Source organism: Trachypithecus francoisi, unplaced genomic scaffold (genome assembly GCF_009764315.1).
Source record: "Trachypithecus francoisi isolate TF-2019V2 unplaced genomic scaffold, Tfra_2.0 Lachesis_group4, whole genome shotgun sequence".
Taxonomy (NCBI): domain Eukaryota; kingdom Metazoa; phylum Chordata; class Mammalia; order Primates; family Cercopithecidae; genus Trachypithecus; species Trachypithecus francoisi.
In genome coordinates, this window is record NW_022681469.1 from 144272332 (window position 1) to 144297105 (window position 24774).

The 24774-nt window shown below is 34.6% G+C and overlaps 1 protein-coding gene across 3 annotated transcripts in view; it reads right to left on the reverse strand.

Moving 5' to 3' along the window:
- The window catches only part of ZPBP (zona pellucida binding protein), a 154312-nt gene that overhangs the window by 58885 nt on the left and 70653 nt on the right, over positions 1-24774 (reverse strand). For all 3 annotated transcript variants that reach the window (XM_033194264.1, XM_033194263.1, XM_033194262.1), the window contains one exon: positions 12415-12491. In XM_033194264.1, the coding sequence (XP_033050155.1) occupies positions 12415-12491 (77 nt within the window). The remainder of the gene's footprint in view (positions 1-12414; positions 12492-24774) is intronic.

Genomic DNA, 24774 nt, shown 5'->3' on the forward strand with positions numbered 1-24774 from the left:
AGCAGAGATAAACAAAATAGAAGACAGAAAAATACAGAAAACTAACCAAAACAAGAATTGCTTCTTTGAAAAGATCAACAAAACTGACAAACATTTAGCTCAATTACCTAAGAAAAAGGGAGAAGAAAACTAAAATCAGAACTGAAAATGAAGAAAGTACAACCCATTTTATAGAAAGTAAAAAAATAATATAAACAATTGCACTATGGTCTGAATGTGTCCCGCAAAACTTCCTATGTTGAAACTTAAATGCCAAGGTAGGGCCTTTGGGAGGTGATTAAGTCATGAGAGCAGGGCCCTCATGAATGGGATTAGTGCCCTAATAAAAGAGGTTGAAGGGAGCTGTTGTTCCTTCTGCTATGTGAGAACCAACCAAGAGAAAGTACCATCTATAAAACAGACAGCCTTCACAAGATACCAAATCTGCTGAAGCCTTGAGCTTGGCATTTCTAGCCTCCAGAACTATAATAAATAAATTTCTATTATTTATAAGTTACCCCTTCTAAGGTATTTTTATAGCATTCCAAATGGACTGAGAGAAAATGTATGTCAACAAATTGGATAACCTAGATGAAATGGACAAAGTCCTAGAAACATACAACCTACAAAGGCTGCATTATGAAGAAACAGAAAGCCTGAGTAGACCTGTAACTAGTAAGGAAATTGAATCAGTAACCAAAAACTTTCCAACAAAGAAAAGCCCTGAACCAGATGGCTTTATTGGTAGTAAAGTCACTGATCATTTAGAGAAGAATTAAAACCAATCTTCCTAAACTCTCAAAAACTGCAGAAGACGGAAACCTCTAGACTCATTCTATGAGGCCAATACTGCCCTAATCCAAGGCAAGAAAAAGACTACATGAAAAGAAAACCACAAATGAATATCCCTGAGGAATACTAAGATAGAAAATTCTTAACAAAGCAGAATCCAACAGCACATTAAAATAATTATTATACACCATGACCAAGAATGATTATTGCTGAAATGTTAAGATGTTTCAACATACAAAAATCAATCAATGTAGTACATCACAACAGAATGAAGGAAAAAAATATATATTTTTTCAACTGATGTAGAAAAGGTATTTTTAAAAAAATTAATGCACTTTCATAATAAACACTAAAAAACTTCAGAATAAAAGAAAACTACTTCAACATAATAAAGGCCATATAACAAAAGTCCACCACTAACATCATACTCAATATTGAAAGACTGAAAGCTTTCCCGCTAAGATTACAAATAGGACGAAGATGACTGATTTTGCCTCTTATTTTCAAAACAGCACCAGGACTCCTAGGAACAGCAATTAGGCAAGAAAATGAAATAAAATAAATCCAAACTATATAGGAAAAAATTAAATTATCTCTGTTTACAGATGACATGATCTTACATACAGAAAATTTGTAAGATTCCACACCAAAAAACACAAAAGCACTGCAATAAAAGATTTCTGCAAACTTACAGGACAGTAAGTCAACATGCAAATAACAGTTGTTTTCCTATACATTAAAAACAAACTATATCAAAAGGAAATTAAGAAAACAATTCCACTTACAATAGCATCAAAAACGAACAAAACACTTAGTTAAAACATTTAACCAAGGATATGAAAAACTTGTATGCTGAAAATTAGAAAATGTTGCTGAAAAATGCTTTAAATGATATAAATAAAGGAAAAGATGTCACACTTTCATGCATTAACACATTTAAGATGTTAATACAACCCAAAGCTATTTATGGATTTAATACAATCCCTATGAAAATCCCAATGTCAATTTTTTTTTTTGCAGAAATAGAAAAACTCAAATTCATATGAAATCTCATGAGACCCTTACTTGCCCCACAATCTTGAAAAAGAACAGAAAAGTTGAAAGACTCACACCATGATTTCAAAACTTATTACAAAGTTACAGTAATCAAAACAGTGTGGTACTGGCATAAAGACAGTCAAACAAACCGATGGAACAGAATACAGAAACCAGAAATAAGTCCTCGTATACATGGTCAAAATGATTTCTAAAAAGCATCTACAAACAATAGGGTGAAAAGATGAATGCCTTCCCCATCGCTGGAGAACAAGGAAAAGATGTCCACCCTCATCACTTTTATGAAGCACAGTACTGGATGTTTTAGCCACTGCAATAAGCGAAAGAGTAAATAAAGACACATACCGGGCTGGGCACAGTGCGCATTTTGCAATAAGCAAAAGAGTAAATGAAGACACATACTGGGCCAGGCACTAGTGGCTCATGCCTATAATCTCAGTACTTTGGGAGGCCAAGCCAAGTGGATCACTTGAGGTCAGGAGTTCGAGACCAGCCTGGCCAACATGGTGAAACCCCATCATTACTAAAAATACAAAAAAATTATCCAGGTGTGGTGGTATGTGTCTGTAATCCCAGCTGCTTGGGAGGCTGAGGTGGGATTATCACTTGAACCTGCTAGGCAGAGGTTGCATTGAGCCGAGAACCACTGCACTCCAGTCTGGGCGACAGCAAGACTGTGTTTCAAAAAAAAAAAAAAAAAGGCACATGCTAATTGGGTATGTTTTGTAAATTCTTAAAACTTAATACTTTCCTGATACTTCAACATCCCCTCAAACAGACTGTGAGCACCCCACCCAGGTAGCCAGGTCCAACAATGAACCTACCACAAGTTCACCTTCTTGCTGTCCCCTGATTAAGGCATTTGTCCAATGGTTCTCTAGTCCTGTCTCTCATTCTGCACCCCACTTACCCCCAGCAAGCTCCCCACCGGCTTGGTCGTACTTACTCTATGAAAACTCCTACCACAAGACCTCCTGCTTGCTATGCCATGCCCCCATTTCTAGGGCTGTTGAGTATTAAAAAATCCTTTAATTTCATATATCTCTCTGAATACAATTTCTGTGGTCATGTTAGAACCATCCCTAAACATCTCACAAGTGAGACTTACTCCCTATTAATAAAACATAGAGGAAACAATAAAACTATCTCAGTTTGCAGCTGACATAATTGTGATAGGAAATCCCAAAGAATGTAAAACAAAGCAAAACAAAACAAAATGAAAAAAGTCTAGAATAATAGAATACATCAAGTTTACAGGAAACTATATCAACACATAAAAATCAATTGCATTTGAACACACTAATAATGAACATTTGAAAACCCAAATTAAAACATAACATTCTTCAAAATAACTCCAAAGAAAAGGAAATAATTATATACAAACTTACTAAAATACATACAAGATCTGTACACTGAAAATTACAAAATACTGATACAGGAAATAGTAGGTCCAAGAAGATATAGAGACATATCATGATCATGGACAGGAAGAATCAATATAGTAAAAATGTAAGTTTTCCCCAAAATTATATATTGGTTTAACACAATCCCTATCAAAATCCCAAAATGATTTTTGTACACATACACAAGCTTATTCAAAATGTATACAGAAAGGTATGACCCTAAAATAGCTAAAACAATCTTGACAAGAAAACAATAGGAAGAATAATGCTACCATTAGTAAGTCTTACTACATAGCTACAGTAGTCAAGACCATGTGATATCAGAAGACACATAAGCACATAGAACAATGAAACAGAATAAATAACCCAAAAATAGTCCCACACCAATATGCTCAACTGTATTTTAACAAAGGCACAAAAGCTACTCAATGGAGAAAAGACAGCATTTGAACAACTGATTTTGGAGCAACTGGACATCCACAGGCAAAAAAAAAAAACAGTAAAATAATTTTTAGCTTAAATTTCATACCTTATAGAAAATTACTAAAAAATTATCATATCTTTGACGGGAAATGTAAAACATAAAAACCAATGTACAGCCGGGTGCGGTGGCTCAAGCCTGTAATCCCAGCACTTTGGGAGGCTGAGGCGGGCGGATCACGAGGTCAGGAGATCGAGACCCTCCTGGCTAACACGGTGAAACCCCGTCTCTACTAAAAATACAAAAAACTAGCCGGGCGCGGTGGCGGGCGCCTGTAGTCCCAGCTACTCGGAGGCTGAGGCGGGAGAATGGCGGGAACCCGGGAGGCGGAGCTTGCAGTGAGCCGAGATCGTGCCACTGCACTCCAGCCTGGGAGACACAGCGAGACTCCGTCTCAAAAAAAAAACAAAAAAAAAAAAAAAAAAAACAAAAAAAAACAAAAAAAAAAAACCAATGTACACAAATTAGTTGCACTGCTGTACACCACCACCAACCAAACTGAGAATCAAATCATGGACTCAACTCCTTTTATTACAACTGCTATAAAAGTAAAATGCTTAGGAATATACCTAACAGAGGAAGTGAAAGATCTCTACAGGAAAAACTATAAAACACTGCTGAAAGAAATCACAGATGACACTAACAAATGGAAACACATCCATGCTCATGGATGAGTAGAATTAATATTGTCAAAATGACCATCTTACCAAGAACAACCTATAAATTCAATGCAATTCCCATCAAAATACCATCATCATTCTTCAGAGAACCAGAAAAAAAAAAATCCTAAAATTTATATGGAACCAAAAAAGGCCCCACATAGCCAAAGCAAGACTAAGCAAAAAAAAAAAAAAAAAAAAATCTGGAGTCATCACATTACCTGACTTCAAACTATACTACAAACTACAGTTGCCAAAACAGCATAGTACTGTATAAAAACAGGCATGTAGACCAATGGAACAGAATACAGAACCCAGAAATAAAGCCAAATACTTATGGCCAACTGATCATCAACAAGGTAAACAAAAACATAAAGTGAGGAAAGACACCCTATTCAACAAATGGTGCTGGGATAATTGGCAAGCCACATGTAGGAGAATGAAACTGGATCCTCATCTTGCACCTGATACAAAAATCAACTCAAGATGGATCAAAAACTGACATCTAAGACCCGAAACCATAAAAATTCTACTAGATAACACTGGAAAACTCTTCTAGACACTGGCTTAGTCAAAGAGTTCATGATGATGAATGCAAAAGCAAATGCAACAAAAACAAAGATAAATAGATGCGACCTAATTAAACTAAAAAGCTTCTGCACAACAAAGGAAATAATCAGCAAAGTGAAGAGACAGCCATGTTGCCCACAAAGTCAAAATATTTACTATGTGGTCCTTTACAAGGAAAATTTGCCAACTCATGACCGAGATGATCTGAACAACACTATCATCCACTTTTAGTTAATTATAAAACATGACACCTAACATCTACACAGTATCTTAACATGTACATAATATATTCCACAAGGCTAGATAGCATGGTGAATAAATTCAGAAGGACTTAAAATATACAGAGTATGTCTTTGACCAAAACAGAATTAAACTAGAAATTGATAATATTAGGAAAAATTCCCAAAACCTGGAAATTAAGCTAACTCAAGAATCAAAAAGAAAGAAGGGGCCGGGCATGGTGGCTCATGACTGTAATCCCAGCACTTTGGGAAGCCAAGGCGGGCAGATCACAAGGTCAGCAGTTCAAGACCAGCCTGACCAACATGGTGAAACCCCGTGTCTACAAAAAATACAAAAATTGGCCAGGCGTGGTGGTGTGTGCCTGTAATCCCAGTTACTCAGAAGGCTGAGGCAGGAGAATTGCTTGAACCCGGGAGGCAAAAGTTGCAGTGAACCCAGGTTGCACCACTGAACTCCAGCCTAGGCAACAGAGATTCTGTCTCAAAAAAGAAAAAAAAAAAAAAGGAAATTAGAAAAACACTGAAAATGAGAGAGAATACATACCACTCAACATATCAGAAAAGAGAGATAATCACTACAAATCTTACAACCAGAAAGGTAATATTAGAAGCAATTTCATGCCAGAAAAATTTGACAATTTTGATTCAATATATGAGATTTTTGAGATGTGCAACTCACTAAACGTGAACAAAATGAACAGGAAAATCCAAATATCTCTACATGCACTTAAGATATAATTTCTTACTGAAAACCTACCCACAAAGAACACTACAGGACCCAGTGCTTCAACTAGCACATTCTATCAAACATCTTAAGTAAACGAATAACTAAAAACATTTTCAGAAAATAGAAAGAAAGAGTTACAAGTCATCTTACAAGGCCAATATAGTCCAAATACCAAAACCTGAGCAGACATTACAAAAAATAACATGACATATAACTTATATATATATATATATATATAAATCCTTAATAAGACATTAACAAATACAGATAAAAGTTGTTTTCAACAAGATCAGAAAAAATTTTTGAACAATGTAACACCCATTTGTAATGTAATCTCCCAGTAAATAGGGAAGAGAACTTTCTCATTCTGATAAAAGGTATCTATGAAAACCTAGAGATTACATCATACTAGATGGTACTTTCCCCTTTAGGATCAGCAGAAAGAAAAGGATGTCCATTCTTGTCACATCTATTCAATGTTGTACTGTAGATTACAGGTATTCAGAGTAAATGTAATACATAAATAAAATGCACAAAAATAAAAATAATGAAGTAACACTATCTCTATTTGCAGATGACATGATAGATTACATAGACCTCAGTAATCTATAAAACAACTACTATAATTAACAAGTTAATTTAGCAAAGTAGCATGATACAAGAATAATATGAAAATATCTGCTGGAAATTGAAACAACTATCAAGTGAATTTTTAAATATTCCATTTAAAATAGCATCCAAAATCCCCACAAAAAACTTAGGAATAAATTTAACCCAAATGACATATAAGACCTTTACACTAAAAAAAATGCAAAAAGAAGATAATTTTTTTCAAATTAATATATTTAATTCTGCAGAGATAAAACTGTTACATAGAAGACTGTTTCAACCCAAGCTCTATTATTTTATAATAGTTATTTAAATTATTTTACAGTATAGTTGTTATGTCATTTGATGTGTGAAGTTGAAAAAGAGAAATATAAAAACCTGCATAATGTAACAGTGACTAAAGAAAGGCATCACATTTCTCTGACTGTAAAGAATAATTTCCATGGGAGAGCTCATGAAGGAGAACACCATGTAATGAAGTTCTTTTGACATGTACAGAAGTTCAACATTACACAGACAAATATAAATATATTGTAAATAAAATTTCTGTGTAAAGCCATCAGCAGCAAATGTCTTCTTATATTTATTATTATACTATTTCCAATTCGAGGTAATAATAGTCTATTTTGAAAAACAGAAGACAATGGCAGTTCTCTTTTCAAAGACTAATTTTTATGAATAACATTGTAAAGAGATAAAGAAATGGACCATGAATTTTCCAATATAAACTTTACCCAATTAAAATCATTATTTTTAATATTGGGGAATATTACTCATCTTTCTTAAGAGTGATAAATATGTCAGAGATTACCCCAATATGAAAGACTCAATAGATTACTTTCTGGGTTGTAATCAAGCTCCACTTGGTCTGATTTTCTTTTTTTTTTTTTTTTTTTTTGAGGCGGAGTCTCGCTCTGTCGCCCGGACTGGAGTGCAGTGGCCAGATCTCAGCTCACTGCAAGCTCCGCCTCTCGGGTTTACGCCATTCTCCTGCCTCAGCCTCCCGAGTAGCTGGGACTACAGGCGCCCGCCACCTCGCCCGGCTAGTTTTTGTATTTTTAGTAGAGACGGGGTTTCACCGTGTTAGCCAGGATGGTCTCTCGATCTCCTGACCTCGTGATCCGCCCGTCTCGGCCTCCCAAAGTGCTGGGATTACAGGCTTGAGCCACCGCGCCCGGCCGGTCTGATTTTCAACTGAACACTTGAGTCAAGTAATTACACAATTATTTGAATATAATGATACTATGATAGCTTAACTTGCAAACATACTTAAAATAAATGGATGAATGAGTAAATACCATCTGTTATATATGGCAGTGGCATTGTTTTTCTTCTTTGACTTCTAGAAAAATATTAATCAATTATATATTATCCTATCATCCTTTACCTATTTCTGTTACAGTTAACTGCCACATTGCATATATAAGGTAACTTGTCTGCATGTTGGTTCTCCTACTTTCCCATGAACTTCTCTGAAGGAGGAGATAATACATTATTCATCTCCAAATAATCATATATATATATATATATATATTTTTTTTTTTTTTTTTTTTTTGAGACGGAGTCTAGCTCTGTCGCCCAGGCTGGAGTGCAGTGGCGCGATCTCGGCTCACTGCAAGCTCCGCCTCCCGGGTTTACGCCATTGTCCTGGCTCAGCCTCTCGAGTAGCTGGGACTACAGGCGCCCGCCTCATCGCCCGGCTAGTTTTTTGTATTTTTTAGTAGAGACGGGGTTTCACCGTGTAGACCAGGATATATATATTTTTTAAACCTAGAGAGAGAGATGTAGCATTTTCAGGTATTGGAAGATTGAATACTATTAAAATGCACTTCTCACCAAATTGATAATTTCAAGGAAACTCCAATCCCAACCAAAGCAGTCCTTTTTGAGAAAATTGACATACAAGCTGATTCTAAATTTTCTTGGAAAGGAAAGGAATCTAGAATATCCAGAACAACCTTGACAAAAAATCAACATAAAAACACTACTGACAAAAGAATCAGTGTACAGATGAAGTAATGCAGAAAGTATGGAACTGGCATAACGATTGACAAAACAGAGAAGAGTGGAACGAAAATGATACACTTAAGAAATATAACATATTTCTTTCTTTCTTTCTTTCTTCTTTTTTTTTTTTTTTTTTTTTTTTGAGACGAAGTTTCACTTTTGTCACCCAGGCTGGAGTGCAATGGCGTGATCTCAGCTCACTGCAACCTTCGCCTCCTGGGTTCAAGTGATTCTCCTGCCTCAGCCTCATGAGTAGCTGGGATTATAGGTGCCCATCACCACGCCCAGCTAATTTTTTTTATTTTTAGTAGAGATGGGGTTTCTCCATGTTGGGCATGCTGGTCTCGAACTCCTGACCTCAGGTGATCTACCCGCCTTGGTCTCCCAAAGTGCTGGTATTACAGGCTTGAGCCACCACGCCCGGCCTAATATAACATATTTAGAACAAATATTTAAAAGCGAGATACAACATCACCGGGACAAGTATGTCAAAGTAAATTTGGCCTTAGTGTAATCTGGAGACAATTTCAGTTACTTAAATCTTCCTAAAATCAAAGATTGTATTTAATAATATATAAGATGCTAATACAAGATGAAAAGGTACTAACATTGAAAGGCAAATGAGACCAACGATGAGACAAATACATCAAATAATTTTTCAGATTTTTAAATGAAGGTGCTTTTGTGAAAATAGCACTGCCTGCAAATTCTGAATTCTTTTTCCTATATGCCAATATACTGTTCTTATGCTATCATCAAGACAGAAAAGCACCAGCTCTTCTTTATTTTGCTGTAACAAGCCAAATAAGAAATTCTATGCTGAAGAAGAAAGAAAGATAAACATACTGCATTTTAAAAAAGCTTCCAAGGGACAGGAAAAGTCAGAAAGCAGGTATTTGGGGAGGAAAAGGGAACAAATGAACTTAATGAAACCACAGACCTCTTGTACTCAAAGCTTCATCGTATGGAAGCTTTAAAAATTATTTTGTGTTTCTATATAAAGCACAGCGATAAAATTGCCTTTCAGTAGAAAAGATCGAAACTTATTCCTTCACTTCACTATACATAAAAATCAACTCATGATGGATTAAAGATTTAAACTATTAAAAACCCTAGCAGAAAGCTTAGGACATACCATTCTGAACACAGGCCTTGGCAAAGATTTCATGATGAAGTCTCCAAAAGCAATTGCAACCAAACCAAAAACAGACAAGTGGGACCTAATTAAACTAAAGAGCTTCTGTACAGCAAAAGAAACTATCAACACAGTAAACAGAAAACCTACAGAATGGGGGAAAGTTTTTGCAAACTATGTATCCAACAAAGGTCTAATATCCAGAATCTATAAGGTACTTAAATCAGCAAGCAAAATACAAACAACCTCATTAACAAAAGGGCAAAGGACATGAACAGATATTTCTCAAAAGAAGACATATAGGGAGCCAACAAGCATATGAAAAAATGCTCCATATCACTAATCATCAGAGAAAAACAAATCAAAACCACAATGAGATAGCATCTCAAACCAGTAATAATGGCTATTATTAAAAAGTCAGAAAATAACTGATGTTGGCAAGGTTATAGAGAAAAGGGGACACTTATATACTGCTGGTGGGAATGTAAATTAGTTTAGCCACTGTGGAAAGCAGTTTGGAAATTTCACAAAGAAATGAAAACAGAACTACCACTTGACCCAACAATCCCATTACAGGGCATATACCCAAAGGAATATAAATCATTCTACCATAAAGACACATGGATGTGTATGTTCACTGCCACTATTTACAATAGCAAAGACATGGAGTCAACTTAGATGCCCACCAATGATAGACAGGATAAAGAAAACGTGGTACCTATACACCATGGAATACTATGCAGCCATAAAAATGAATTAAATCATGTCCTTTGCAACAACATGAATGCAGCTGGAGGCCATTATCCTCAACAAATTAATGCAGAAACAGAAAGCCAAATACCACATGTTCTCACTTATAAGTGGGAGCTAAACACTGAGCACACATGGACACAAAGAGAGGAACAACAGACCCCAGAGCTTACTTGAGGGTGGAAGGTGGAGGCTTGAAAAACAACCTATCAGGTACTATGCTCACTATCTGGGTGGCAAAATCATTTGCACACCAAATCCCAATGATGTGGAATTTACCCATGCAACAAACCTGCACATGTACCCCCTGAATGTAAAAGAGAAAAGAATAAATAAAAATGACATAAGAAAGCTCAACAATTATCACCGTGAGCCCACCATCAGGGAAAATAATAAAATGGGTCAGATTCTTTCCCCTACTCCTAATCCCTATGCTTGAACATACATTCCAACCCCATTTCCAAATAAATTATCCTAACTCAGGGTCTGTGACTGTTTAAGACTGGTAGAGGGCAAAAGATATATTAGGTAATAACTGACTAAAGTTTAACACAGTACTCACATTTTAAAAACTGAGAGAAGAAAATTAAGATTAAGTGCTCTCTTCATAGTGCCTCAAATCCTAAATCTTATTTCAAGAGTAAAAAAGAAGAAAACCTATCCCAAGGAAGACAAGTAATGCTTAAGAAAAAATTTTAAATGGAAATATAAGATAATATGTGAATTGATGACTTAGACCAACAGTTCCCACCCTTTTATGGCAGCAGGGACCGGTTTCATGAAAGACAATTTTTCCACAGACTGGGAAGGCAGGGGATGGTTTCAGGGTGACTCAAATGCATTACATTTATTGTGCACTTTATTTATATCATTACATTGTAATAAATCATGAAATAATTATACAACTCATCATAATGTAAAATCAGTGAAAGCTCTGAGCTTGTTTTCCTACAACTGGAAGGTCCCATCTGGGGTTGACAGGAGACAGTGACAGATCATCAGGCATTAGATTCTCATAAGGAATACACAATCTAGATCCCTCACATGCACAGTTCACAACATGGTTTGCACTCCCATAAGAATGTAATGCTGCACTTCATCTGATCTGACAGGAGGAGGCAGATCTCAGGTGGTAATACAAGCGATGCGGATGGGGGACTGTAAACACAGGGAAGCTTCTCTCTAGCCTGCCACTCACCTCCTGCTATACGGCCCAGTTCCTAACAGGCCATGGATTGGTATCAGTCTGTAGCCAAGGAGTTGGGAATGCCTGACTTAAACCACATTTTAGGAGGCTTACTGAGTACAAATTAAGAAATAATCCCCTTGTCAATTTCACTAGGCAAAAATAATGGATATCGATCTCTGTGTACAATATTTATACCTTTAGTAGAAACACTTTACAACCATTATAATGTAAATAATTATATATGCCAAACATTTAAAAATATTACTGCTTACAATGTGTTTATGGTCAGTAAATTATAATTAGGCATAGGAAAATACTGTCACAAATTTATTGAACATGAACAATATGTTAAGTATAATGTAAAAAACAACTAATTTAAATAGCTTCTAGAAGATATAGCATCATGTTCATCTTATGCATAGATACAGGATGCTGGGTATAGAGCAAAGCAATATGAAAACATTATAAAGATGGTTCAAATTTGCTTGTTATTTATGATGGACAACGGTAACATGGACAGTATTTTAGCTGAATAATAGTTATAAATTAATTAGCAATAGCAAATAAGGCAAAACAAATAGAAAAACCTTTATTCTACATATAACCCATTACAAAAGGCTAAATTTGTAAGTATTTTATAAAGATAAATTCTATTAATGTCTTATCTTTCATTAGCAGGTAAAGTTTTATTTTTATTATTGAAATCCTTAACTGCAGGGATTCAATGTATTTTATAAATAGCTAGGATGCTTACTTACACATGGGGCATGTTCATTTAACTTTTTTTTTCCTTTTACCAGCCTCACATAACATACCTTAAATAGTCTTTTGGAAGGTTCACAATTATGGTCTGTACATGGCTTGGGTCCTTTTTCAGTGTCTAGAGATGAAACTGAGAAAATATATTATATTTTATCATGGGTATAATGTATTCTGTTACAATATTTAAATTGGCTTTTGAAAAATGAAATGATATTCTAACATTTCTCTTCCATTAAAATATTAAGCAATTTTCCTAGTGCTAAATGATTCTTTTTAGCAAAAAACTAAGTCAACAATTTGCTTTCTATAAATCAGGACAACCTTATTTCTTCAGTGAACTTAAGAATTAATCAACTTTCCTGATAATGTTGGGCTGTTGATTTTGTAAAATCTGAGCAACAGATTTATTTCAATTTTAATAATATACATATGTATATGTATGTATACATTTATGTGCATTCATCCAATATAGTATTTAACTCTATGTAATATACTGTGTGTCATTTATCACAATTCTTAATCTCTAGCTGCAAAATGATAGAGGTAGGATAAACTCTGATCACAATACTGGAAAGGGAAATGAGGTTGGATTTTAGTAGCGGCCATGGTAACTAAAATGATGAATATTTATATTCAGACACACATTCATTTATTTAATAAATAATTGCCAGAAGCCTACTGTGTGCCAGGAATTACTCTAGGGGCTTGGGATACGTAAGTGAACAAAATCAACAAAATCCAGTTGAATTTAGCAATGTAGAAATTGATACTGTCTCTGCAAGATCATCTGAGAAATGTTCCTATTGTACTACAAGACTTAAAAAATACATTGAAAGAAATCTGATTTCTAGCCTGAGTTCTATAGGAGGTCTACTAATAAACATAGGTATAATGTAAAATAACATTTGAGGTTTCTACTCTAATTTGTAAAACAAGGGGCTGAATAATGTGATTTTTGTCACCCTTTCCAGTTATGAGGATATGTTTAAAAACAAATACTTCAATCCAGCAACCAAAATCTCTATAATTTATTTACTACTGATCTTGACAATTTTGTTTTTCCCATAACTCTACTTGTATGCTATCCATTCGCTATTCTACTCCAAATATTGCTCTATAATGCCTGTGTACATGACTTTAAGTTGTTCATTTTCCACAGAATTCTTTCAAAACACCAATAATTTTTCACGGGCCTCCTTAACTGTTCATCTCCTTAATAACATTTTCACTTCCTCAGAACCCATAAAACACTTGGTAACTCTTCTACAGTATTTACATAAGTTGTACTATTATTATATGCATATTGTTTTTACCATAATATAATCTTGAAGAGGGATCCTTACTCTACATTACCAACATTTACCTAGTATGTCATGTAAAATATGTCTGATGGACAACTGTTGATATGAAGATCATAAAACTGATCGTAAAAGTATGAATATACGTGGAGTATATTCCTAGAATAATGAGAAATCTTTATTTTGTTGTTTCAACATATTTCTTTCAAATCCTTCCCAAACCCATACATGGTGTGAAACTTCACTCTTGTCATCTGAATTGATATTATGAGGTACTATACAATATTACAGACAACAAAATTCAACCTAGTGATTTTATAAAATTAAATCAGTTAATTTCAGACAGAGGTCCAACTAGGGTCACAGACTTGGGGGAGAAAAGGTTTTATTTATATTCTATTTTTACCTTAAGTCCTTTTAAAATGAAGTTATCTAAATCTAGGCCCAAGAAAAGTTAAATCTCTAAATTTTATCGCTTGAACCCGGGAGGCGGAGGCTGCAGTGAGCTGAGATCATGCCCATGCACTCCAACCTTGACAACAGAGTGAGACTCTGTCTCAAAAAAAAAAAAAAAGAAAAGAAAAGAAACATATGTAGAGTTATGAAAAGCACTAGTAAACTGTAGCTAGGTCTTTTAAATATTATACACCTAAGGTACAGGTTTTGAATGGATTGTCCACAAAGTAATTCAGAGGGTGGCAGACCTGAGTCTACCAATGCATCATAACATGATTATGAGATTGAATTATCATGATGATGTAAAAATGTCTTACTTTTGAATCCTTATAAAAGTTTAAGGCAATTTTAAAAATTCATTAAGATCTACTATTCATGAAACTAATGCAAAACTGTCAGAAACCACAACATAGAATCAAAAGAAATACAAGGTATTTTCTTATCTGTCTTTTCAGAATCAGTATACATAAAAGATCGCTAAAGTAACAAATATCTAGGAGACTGTTTCAGCCCAAATCCAGTATTAATGGTGTTAACAGACAACAGACACTACATCCATCCCCACCATATCAGGTAAACCACACAACACTCATGTTGTCTGCATCAGCTATCTCTTCCTGAGCTTCTTGCATATCCCCTCTTTAGGCTAGCTGACTAACCTCATCCTGTATACAATCACCTAGCTTTTTGTAAGATAAGTTTTCTATGAGATTAAAAAATACACAAGATAGCAATGACTCCAGCGAAAATAGTAGAGAGGAAAACTGCTGGCCACCTCTTTCCATAGAAACATGAAAAAAAATGAACAAAAATGGCCAGAATCAACTTTTGTCAGAACTCCAGAAAATGATCAAATGTTTACAACAACCAGGTGAATGCAAAGTCAACAAATGATGACTTCAACACAGAATTTAAGAAAATATCTGTTAAGTCAGTAGCTGACCACAAAGGTTAAAAAGAATTCAAAGGTTAAATATGTAACAAAATTTCAAGTAAATGGAAGACAGACTTCAGAGGACATGACAAAAGATGCAGAAAATTATAAAACAAACAGCTACAATCCACACAAGCAACAACCAAACACGCTGAACAGGCAGAAGGATCTGATTTCAAAAGTATCCATTAAAATATTTTAAAACGTAAAGTTTTCAAAAAAAAATAGAAGTTATATAAAGAAACAAGAATGTATGGCCTATTCACAGAGAACAAAATATAATAGAAATTGTCCCTGAGGAAACAGACATTGGACTTGCTAGACAAAAACTCTAAATCAGCTATCTTAAATATGCTCAAAGAGCTAAAGAAAATCATGAACAAAGAACCAAAGAAAATAAGGAAAATGATATTCTCAAATAGAGAATATCAATAAAGCAAAATAAGTTACAGAAAAAAATCTAATAAAAATTATGGAGCAGAAAATTGTAACAACTGAAATGAGGAATTCACTAAACATTTTCAATGACAGATTTGAGCAAGCAAAAGAATTAGTGAACTTGAAGATAGTTCACTGAAATTATCCAGTCAGAGAAGAAAGAAAAAAAAATTTAAGTGAAGAGAACCTAAGACAAGTATAACATCATCAAGTGTACCACCATATACATGATGGGAGTCGCAGAAGGAGAGAAAAATGAGAAAGTGGCAAAAAGAGTATTTGAAGAAATAATGGCCAAAATTCCCCAAATTTTATAAAACACATACAAGATAAATAGAATACACACAGGGTAAATACAAGGAATCCCACACTGAGACAAATTATAATGAAACTTTCAAAAATCAAAGACAGGAGCTTCTAGGTTGCTGAACATGCAGAGATACTGGGTGGTGGCATGCCCAAAGGGAGCATGTAAGCTCCAGGCACCTTCCCACATGCCTTGCCCTGTGCATCTTTTCCATCTCGCAGTATATCTGTATTTTCTGTAATATCATTTATAATAAATGGGCAACCATTTTTTAAAAAATAAAAGACAGAGAATCATAAAAGCAGCAAGAAAGAAGTAATTTGTCGCATACTAGGTGTCCACAATAAGATGAACATCAGATTTTCATGAAAAACCACAGAGGACAGAAGGCAGTGGGATGATATATTTAAATAACTGAAATAAAAACACTCAACCAAGAATCCTGTATCTGGCAAAACAAGCTTTCAAAAATGGAGGAGAATCTAACATCTTCCAAAAATGAACAGCTGATGAAGAATAGATAGTAACTTGCTACTACACACACAAAAAAAGAACACTGGCAAAAGTAACTACATAGGAGTACATCTGGGTAAACATAAAAGGTAAATATAGAGAAATATAAAAGTCACTATTCTTTTTTCACTCATCTTTTTATATGATAATAATGACAAATGAATAAAACAATAATTACAAATCTATGTTAGTAGATACACAATATATAGTAATGTAATTAGGGACAACAACATAGAGAAGGAATGACCTTCACAGGAGCAGAGTTTTGGAATACTATTATAACTAAGCTGGAATCAATTCAAACTAGTGTCTTATGAGTTTGAAATTCTAATTGCAGTTCTCAGGTTAGCCACCAAGAAAATAACTAAAATATATTAATAAAATGAAATGAGAAGGAAATTTAAGTGGTACTCTATAAATAACTAAACACAAAAGAAGGTAGTAACAGGGATAATCAAACAAAAAAAGATATGAGACAATTTCTGGTTTCTATTTGACATCTAAGGAACTTGTCAGTTGTCAGGCCTGTATCAACAACAACAAAAAAATCTGCAACTTTTCTTAGACCCATCAGAAAATTGAGATCACTGGGAAAACTGCAGCTTCCAAAAATGTAGAAGCAGATAGGTGTATACAGAGAATCACAACTTACCAGGAGCAGAAGCCTGCTATGGGAGCCATTACCAAGATAATTTAAATTATAATTGCTACGAAGTTCAGGGTGTACAAGCTCCACAGTTAAAACTAAAATGGGGCGCATTCTTGGGCTGCAGGGGAGGGCTTCCAAACTTTCATGAGCTTTAGGTCTAGGAAACCCAACAGGTTCTCAGGGTTAAGACTGGAGGAAAATCTACTTGTGCTTCTGGCAAACGGAAGGAGAAAAGTAACCAGTTGGAAGTAAACCAAACCAAAGTACAACAAGAGCATCTGAAGTAAAACTAGTATTTTGGAAACCCTGCCTCAAGAGAAATAGCTTAACAAAGTTTCATTTTTACCGGAGCTTCAATGACCTGGGGGAAGGGAGATACCTCTCTAGCCTTCTCAGTGTAAAGTGAGAAAGAGAAGCGCTTGTGAAGGTCTCAGGCAAAGGACACAGGCTCTTTGAAAAAACAGAGCAAATCACAGACTTACAGGATGCTTACCCCCCAATACATGCATATATTACCACTATATTTACAGAGTTCCATATAATGCCATGGTATTATAATGGAAAGCATTTCAAGTCTTACTCAAGAAAAAGTCTCCATATCACCCAAAGACCATAGGAAAGACAAAAACAAGAGGATAAAAAAAAAATGTAGCCTCTAGTACTACAATAAACAGTAAACAAAGCCCAAATTCTAGCCAGATAAACAGAACTATCACACACTATAAGAACTATTTAACTAATTTCTTACTACTGGTGCATACTGGTCAGCTTTACACACACACACACACACACACACACACACACACACAAATGGAAAACATACTAAAAGTCAAACACAGTTTCAAGAAACAGAGCAACCATCAAAACCAAACTCAGATATGGCAGAGATTTGGGAATTATGGTACAGAAATGTAAAATAACTATGAATAATATGCTAAGAGTTCTAATGGAAAAAATGGGACAAGATGCAAGAACAGAATGGATAATGCAGTGAGAAAGATGGAAACTCTAAGAATCACAAGGAAATGCTAGATATCAAAATCACTTTAACCAAAATGAAGAATGCCTTTGATGAGCCCATCAGTGGGCTGGAGGAAAGAATCAAATAGACTGAAGCTTGAAAATACATCAGTAGAAATTTCTCAAAAAAAATAATTAAAAAAAATAAGAAAAGAATATCCAAAAACTGTGGAATAATAACATAAGTTGTATAATATACAAAATGGTAATGCCAGAAGGAGAAGAAGAAAAATAGGAAAAAGTACTTAACATCACCAATAATCAGGGAAACGCAAATGAAAACCACAATGGGATATCATCTCATGCCTGTCAGGATGGCTACTGTCAAAATCATGAGATAATGTACTGGTGAGGGTGTGGAGAAACTGAACGCTTGTATACTGTTAGCAGGAATGTACATTGTTACAACAATTGTGGAAAACAGTATGGAAGTTACTAAAGAAATTAAAAATAGAACTACCATTTGACCAAGCAATCCCTCTTCTGACTACACATCCAAAAGAAATGAAACCACAACCTCATACATATATCTGTGCTCCCATGTTTACTGCAGCATTATTCATAACAGCCAAGATATGGAAATAACCTAAGTGTTCAATGATGGATGACTGGATAAATATAAATAAATAAATGCATTATATACACACACACACACAGAACACAGAGGAATATTATTTAGCCTTAAAAAAGGAGATCCTGCCATTTGCAACAATACAGATGAACCTAAAGGACATATGTTAAGTGAAATAATATAGGCTCAGAAAGAAAAATACAGAATGATCTCACTTTAAGAAAAAAAAAAAAAACACTAAATACATAAAATCAGGAAGTAGAATGGTGATTACCTGGGGCAGGGCAGGGGTCGTGGTAATGAGATGTGAATCAAAGTGAACAAAGTTGTAGTTAAGAAGGATGAATAAATCTAGAGATCTGATGTTCTGATGTACCACATGAGGACTCTAGTTAATAATACTGTATTATATGCTAAAAACTTGCAAGAAGAGTCATTTTACATGCTCTTACCATGAGTTGGAGATGGAAAGAAAGATAATGATGTGAGATGATATGCTAGTTTGCTTGACTTGCAGTAATTATTTTAATGTGTACATATGTGTGTATATAAACATGTTGTACATCTTAAATTTATACAATTAAAAATTGTTTTAAAAAGTAAATTGCTTTCCTATGTACTTGTAATAAACAACTATAATTTGAAAACAATGCAATGCCACTACACTAACAAAAATGAAATATATAACAAAATAAGTACAAAGTCTGTATGAGGAGAACTGTAAAACTCTGATAAAAAATCAAAGATCTAAGTAAATAAAAAGATATTCCATGTTCATAGATAGGAAGATCCACTATTGTTACAATGTCAGTTCTTGCCAACTTGATATATACTTTAAACTCAATGACACTCAAAATATCAGTAAAATATTTTGTGCTTATCTACAAACTGCTTCTAAAATTTATGTGAAAAGGCAAAAGACCTAGAACAGCCAACACATTATTAAAGGCAAGAAATACAGAGGACCGACATTACTCAACTTCAGGACTTACTGTAAAACTACAGAAGTCAAGACAGTGTAGTACTGATGAAAGAACAGAGACCAATATAAGTGAACAGAAATCTCAGAAATATACCCATGTTAATATACTCAATTGATCATTCACAAAGGAAAAGAGCAATTCAAGAGAGAAAATACAGTCATTTAAAAAATGATGCTTGACCAACTGGATATCCACATGCAAATAAATCTAGACTTATACATTTAACCAAAATTAACTTCATAATATAATCACGGAGATATCTGTAAAATACACAAAATTGGAAAGCTGGAAACAAAGAAGAAAATCAAAGTGACCTTGGGTTTGTTAATGACTTTTTACATACAACTATGCATGTAAAAATGTGTGTGTCTATCCTTTGCTCAACTTTTCTGTAAAGTAAAAACTGCTCTAAAAATAGTCAATTAATGTAAAAAAACCCACACAATATAGAAAATGTGTAGCAAAAAGGCAAAAGTAAGTCCTCCCTTATCAGTAATAATTTTAAATGTAAGTGGCTTAATTTAAAGGCACCAATTAAAGGCAGAAGTGGACATAATGGATAAAAATGCAGGATCTAACTATTGTCTACAAAAGATTCACTTTAGGTGCAAAAACAAAAAAAAGCATGGATTAAAAGTAAATTGATGAAAAAAGATATTTTGTGCAAATAGTCATCAAATCTAGATAAAATAGACAAATTGCTGGAAACACACTACTACCAAAACTAACTCAAGAAGAAACAAAAAATATAAACAGATCTATATACAAACATCAGATAAAATAAACTTTAAGTCAAAAATTGTTACAAGATGCAAAGAAATGCACTATATTTTGATAAAAGGGCCAATGTATTAAAGAACATATAACATTTATAAGTATATAGGCCTCTAACAACAGAGTCTCAAATTATATAAAGCAAAAATTGACAGAACAGAAGGGAAAAGCAGATAATAATAGTGGAACACATCAATACCGCACCTTCAATAATGAATATAAAAGTTAGACAGAAGATCAATAAGCAGATAGAGTACCTGAACAACACTAGATCTATACAATATGCACAGAACCCTCCACCCAACAACAGGAGAATACACATAGTTCACAAGTACACATGAAACATTCCCCCAGGTAGACCATATGTGTAACCACAAAAGAGTCTCAGTAAGTATAAGAAGATGAAAATGATATAAAGTAGTTTCTGTAATCTGAGAAACAAAAATAGATGCCCCTTTATCAACTAAGATGGACCCCAAGGTTAAGGAAACAAAAATTAGCTATGAGCTAAAGGTTCAGGGCTCAGTTGGCATGTCAATTCCCTAAATTTCTATGGCTACAAAACACACACACACACACACATGCACGCAAACACACCTTGCTAAACTCTTTAACAACAGGAGCTATCAGACAAATTGCCAGACTCCCTTCCTAACTCTGATTTACAACTGAGACCACTAAAATTCTGACTGGACAGAGAATCTGCCTTACAAGTACTCCTTCCTGAAAGGCAACTGCAGGCCTTAAGCCAGTTTCAGCAAGCTAATAGAGACTGCACAAATTCTCTGTGTTTTATAGTCAGCCTTTCAATAGACAGAGCCAAATTCTACCTCGTCTTAATGCTAAAACCCACCCCAAAGTGAACATGGAATGTAAGTTACATACATGTCTACCCATTGCACATGTGTTCAGCCCCCCTCATAAATATGTATAGCTTTACCCAAAACAAGCTGAATATATAAGACCCTATTGGCAATACAGACCCTTTCCCTTTGGAAGAGAGAGTGCCTTCAGTCCACACCAAAGATCATATCTGCCCAAACTGCAAGTTGATGTCACAATACATCTCTTCTTTCTACTATATAGCCATCCTGGTGGTCATTTGGACTAGACTTCTATCCCACAAAAGAAAGAAATCAGAAAGCCTTAACAGAAGGACGTCTAGAAAGTATACAAACATGTGGAAATTGAACACCATACTCCTAAACAACAAACAGGTCAAAACAAAGTATAAGGGAAGTTAGAAAATACTTGCAGATGAATGAAAATGAAAATACAACTTACCAAAAAGTATGGGTTGCAGTTAAAGCAGTAATCAGAAGGAAATGTATGGGTGTAAACACCTATACTTAACAAGAAGAAAGATTTCAAGTCAATTACTTAATATCACACCTTAAGAAACTAGAAAAAGAAAAATGAATTAAACTCAGAGCTAGCAAAAAGAAGGAAATAATAAAGAGTAGAAAATATATAAACTAGAGAAGAGAAAAAGCAATAAAGAAAAAAATGGTTTTTGGAAAAAATGCAATAAAATTGACAAACATTCACATAGAGAAATCAAAGTAGAGACATTACTACCTACCTTTCAGAAATAAAAAGGATAACAAGAGAACACTATAAACTATTGTAGGCTAATAAATTAGGTAACCTAAATGAAATAAATTGCTAGAAACACACAAACTACCAAAACTGACTCAAGAATAAACAGAAAATATGAATAGGTCTATAACTAAGTAAGGAGTTTGAATCAGTAATCAAAAACCTGCCAAAAAAGAAAAACCCAGAATCCAAAAGCTTCAGTAATGAATTCTATCAGTTAAAGAAGAATTAAATAAAACTCATCTCACTTTCTTCCAAAAGAACAGAAGAGGAGGTAACATTTCCTAACTCATATCATGAAGCTAGCATTACCCCGACACCAATGCCAGAAAAGTATATGATTACAGGCCAATATCCATTATGAATGCAAAATTCTTAATAAAAAAATAGCAAACCAATTCCAGTAGTATGGTAAAGAATACAGCATGACCAAGTAGGGTATAATCCAGGAATGCAAAGGTTGTTGAAAATGTAACAATAAAAATAGAGTACACTGCATTAATAGAAGGCAGGGTGAAAAATAAAAATATACATGATAATCTCATTTCATACAAAAGTAGTATTTAACAAAATACAAAATCCTTTCATTATAAACCCACAGCAAATATCATACTCAACAGTGAAAGTGAAAGCTTTCCTCCTAAGATCAAGAACAAGACAAAGATGCCAATTTTGCCACTTCTACTAAACATTGTGCTAGAAGTTCAAACAAGAGCAACTTTGCAAGAAAATGGTGTAAAATGTATCCAGGGTGGAAAGGGAGAAGTAAAACTATTGCTATCCACAGACAACATGATTTTCTATACAAAAACTACTAAAGATTTCACAAAAACAAAACATAACCAAAAACACTATTAGAGCTAACAATGGAATTCAACCAAGGATGCAGAATCCATTTTTTAAAAAACCTAGTGTATTTCTATACACTAGTAATGAACAAAGTATAAAGGGAATTAAGAAGATTCTACTTATAATAGCATCAGTAATAATAAAATGCTTAGAAATACATTTATCAAGAGTTACAGCACTATACTTATACACTGAAAACTGTAAAATGCTACTGAAAGAAACGAGTTCTAAATAAATGCAAAGCTACCTGTGTTCACAGATTAAAAGACTTAATATTGTTAAGGTGGCAATAATATCCAAAGCTATGTCCAGATCCAATGCAATCCTTATCAAAACCCCAATGGTGATTTTTGTCAGAAATGGAGAAGGAGATGTTAAAAATCCTATGGAATTAAAAATAATCTCAAATTACCAAAACAATGTTAAAAAGGAAGAACAAAATTGGAGGACTCTCACTTCTCAATTTCCAAAGTGCCACAAATCAAACAGTAATCAAAATGGTATACTGACATAAGAGCAGAAATACAGAACAATGCAATAGAATTGAGAGTCCAGAGATAAGCCCACATATTTATGGTTAACTGACTTTTAACAAGGGTGCCAAGACAATTCAATGTAGAAAAGAATGGTCTCTTCCAACAAATGTTCTTGGGCAACCAGATAGCCACATGCAAAATATGAAGTATAAGGCTGAACCCATACCTCATACTATATACACAATTAGCTCAAAATGAATCTTAGACCTAAGTGTAATAGCTAAAACTACAGAAGGAGTAAATCTTGATGACCTCAGATTTGGCAACATATTCTTAGAAACGTCACCCAAAGTACAAGAAACAAAAGGAAAAAACAGGTAAATTGGACATCATCAAAATTAAAATCAATTGGGTATCAAAGGACATTATTAAGAAAGTAAGAAAACAACCCATAAAATGGAAGAAATATTTGCATATCACATATTAATAAGAATACAGTATTCAGAATATATAAAGAACTCTTACAACAACACCAAAAAGACACACAATCCAATTTTAAATTAAGCAAAGGACTTGAATTAACATTTCTCCAAAGAAGATACACAAATGACCAATAAGCACATGAAAAGATGCTCAACAACATTTGCCTTTGGAGAAATGCAAATCAAGTCCCATAATGCTTCATTTCTATTGGATATCATCTCTTTTATGAGTTCCAGTACATTTTCAGCTTTTTTTTTTTTTTTTTTAAACAGTCTCACTCTGTCAGCCAGGCTGCAGTGCAGTGGCATGATCTCGGCTTACTGCAACCTCAGCTTCCTGGGTTCAAGTGATTATCCTGCCTCAGCCTCCCAAGCCACTGGGACTACAGGCCCACATCACCATGCCCAGCTAATTTTTGTATTTTTAGTAGAGGCAGGTTTCCCCGTGTTGGCCAGGCTGGTCCCAAACTCCTGACCTCAAGTGATCCACCTGCCTCCGCCTCCCAAAGTGCTGAACCTGAAGAAAGCCACACTTTCAGGTTTTCTAAGAACTGATCTACCTATTAAACAGACCCAGGGGCTGGAGAAAAACTCTCAATGTATTTCTGGAGAAGAGGAGAGAGAGGGGAGGGCAGGGAAGGGAAAAGGAGTAGCGAGGGGAGGGGAGGGCCGAGGAGAAGGAAAGAGAGGAGAAGAGAAGGAAAGACAGGAGAAAAGTAAGGAAGATAAAAGACAGAAAATAAGGCAGAACTTCTCTTGTTTTTTTCCCTTAAAGCTTCATGCCTCTCAACTGTGTTTCTAAAACTTCAATCCTAGATGGCCAAAAAAGAAACAGAAGGGAAAGTCAGGGAAATGGTTAAATACAATCCAACTCTGATAGCAGATAAATAATGATTAAAAAAACCACACACACTAAAAAAGGAGGAAGGAAACTAGCACGCAATAACATTTGTGATGAAAGGGGAGGGGTGCCCTACTGTCACTGGGACCTCTTAAAAACACATAGGTGGGTATTCCTAAGTGGTCATTCATAAACCATTATAAATATAAAGATATAAGTATAA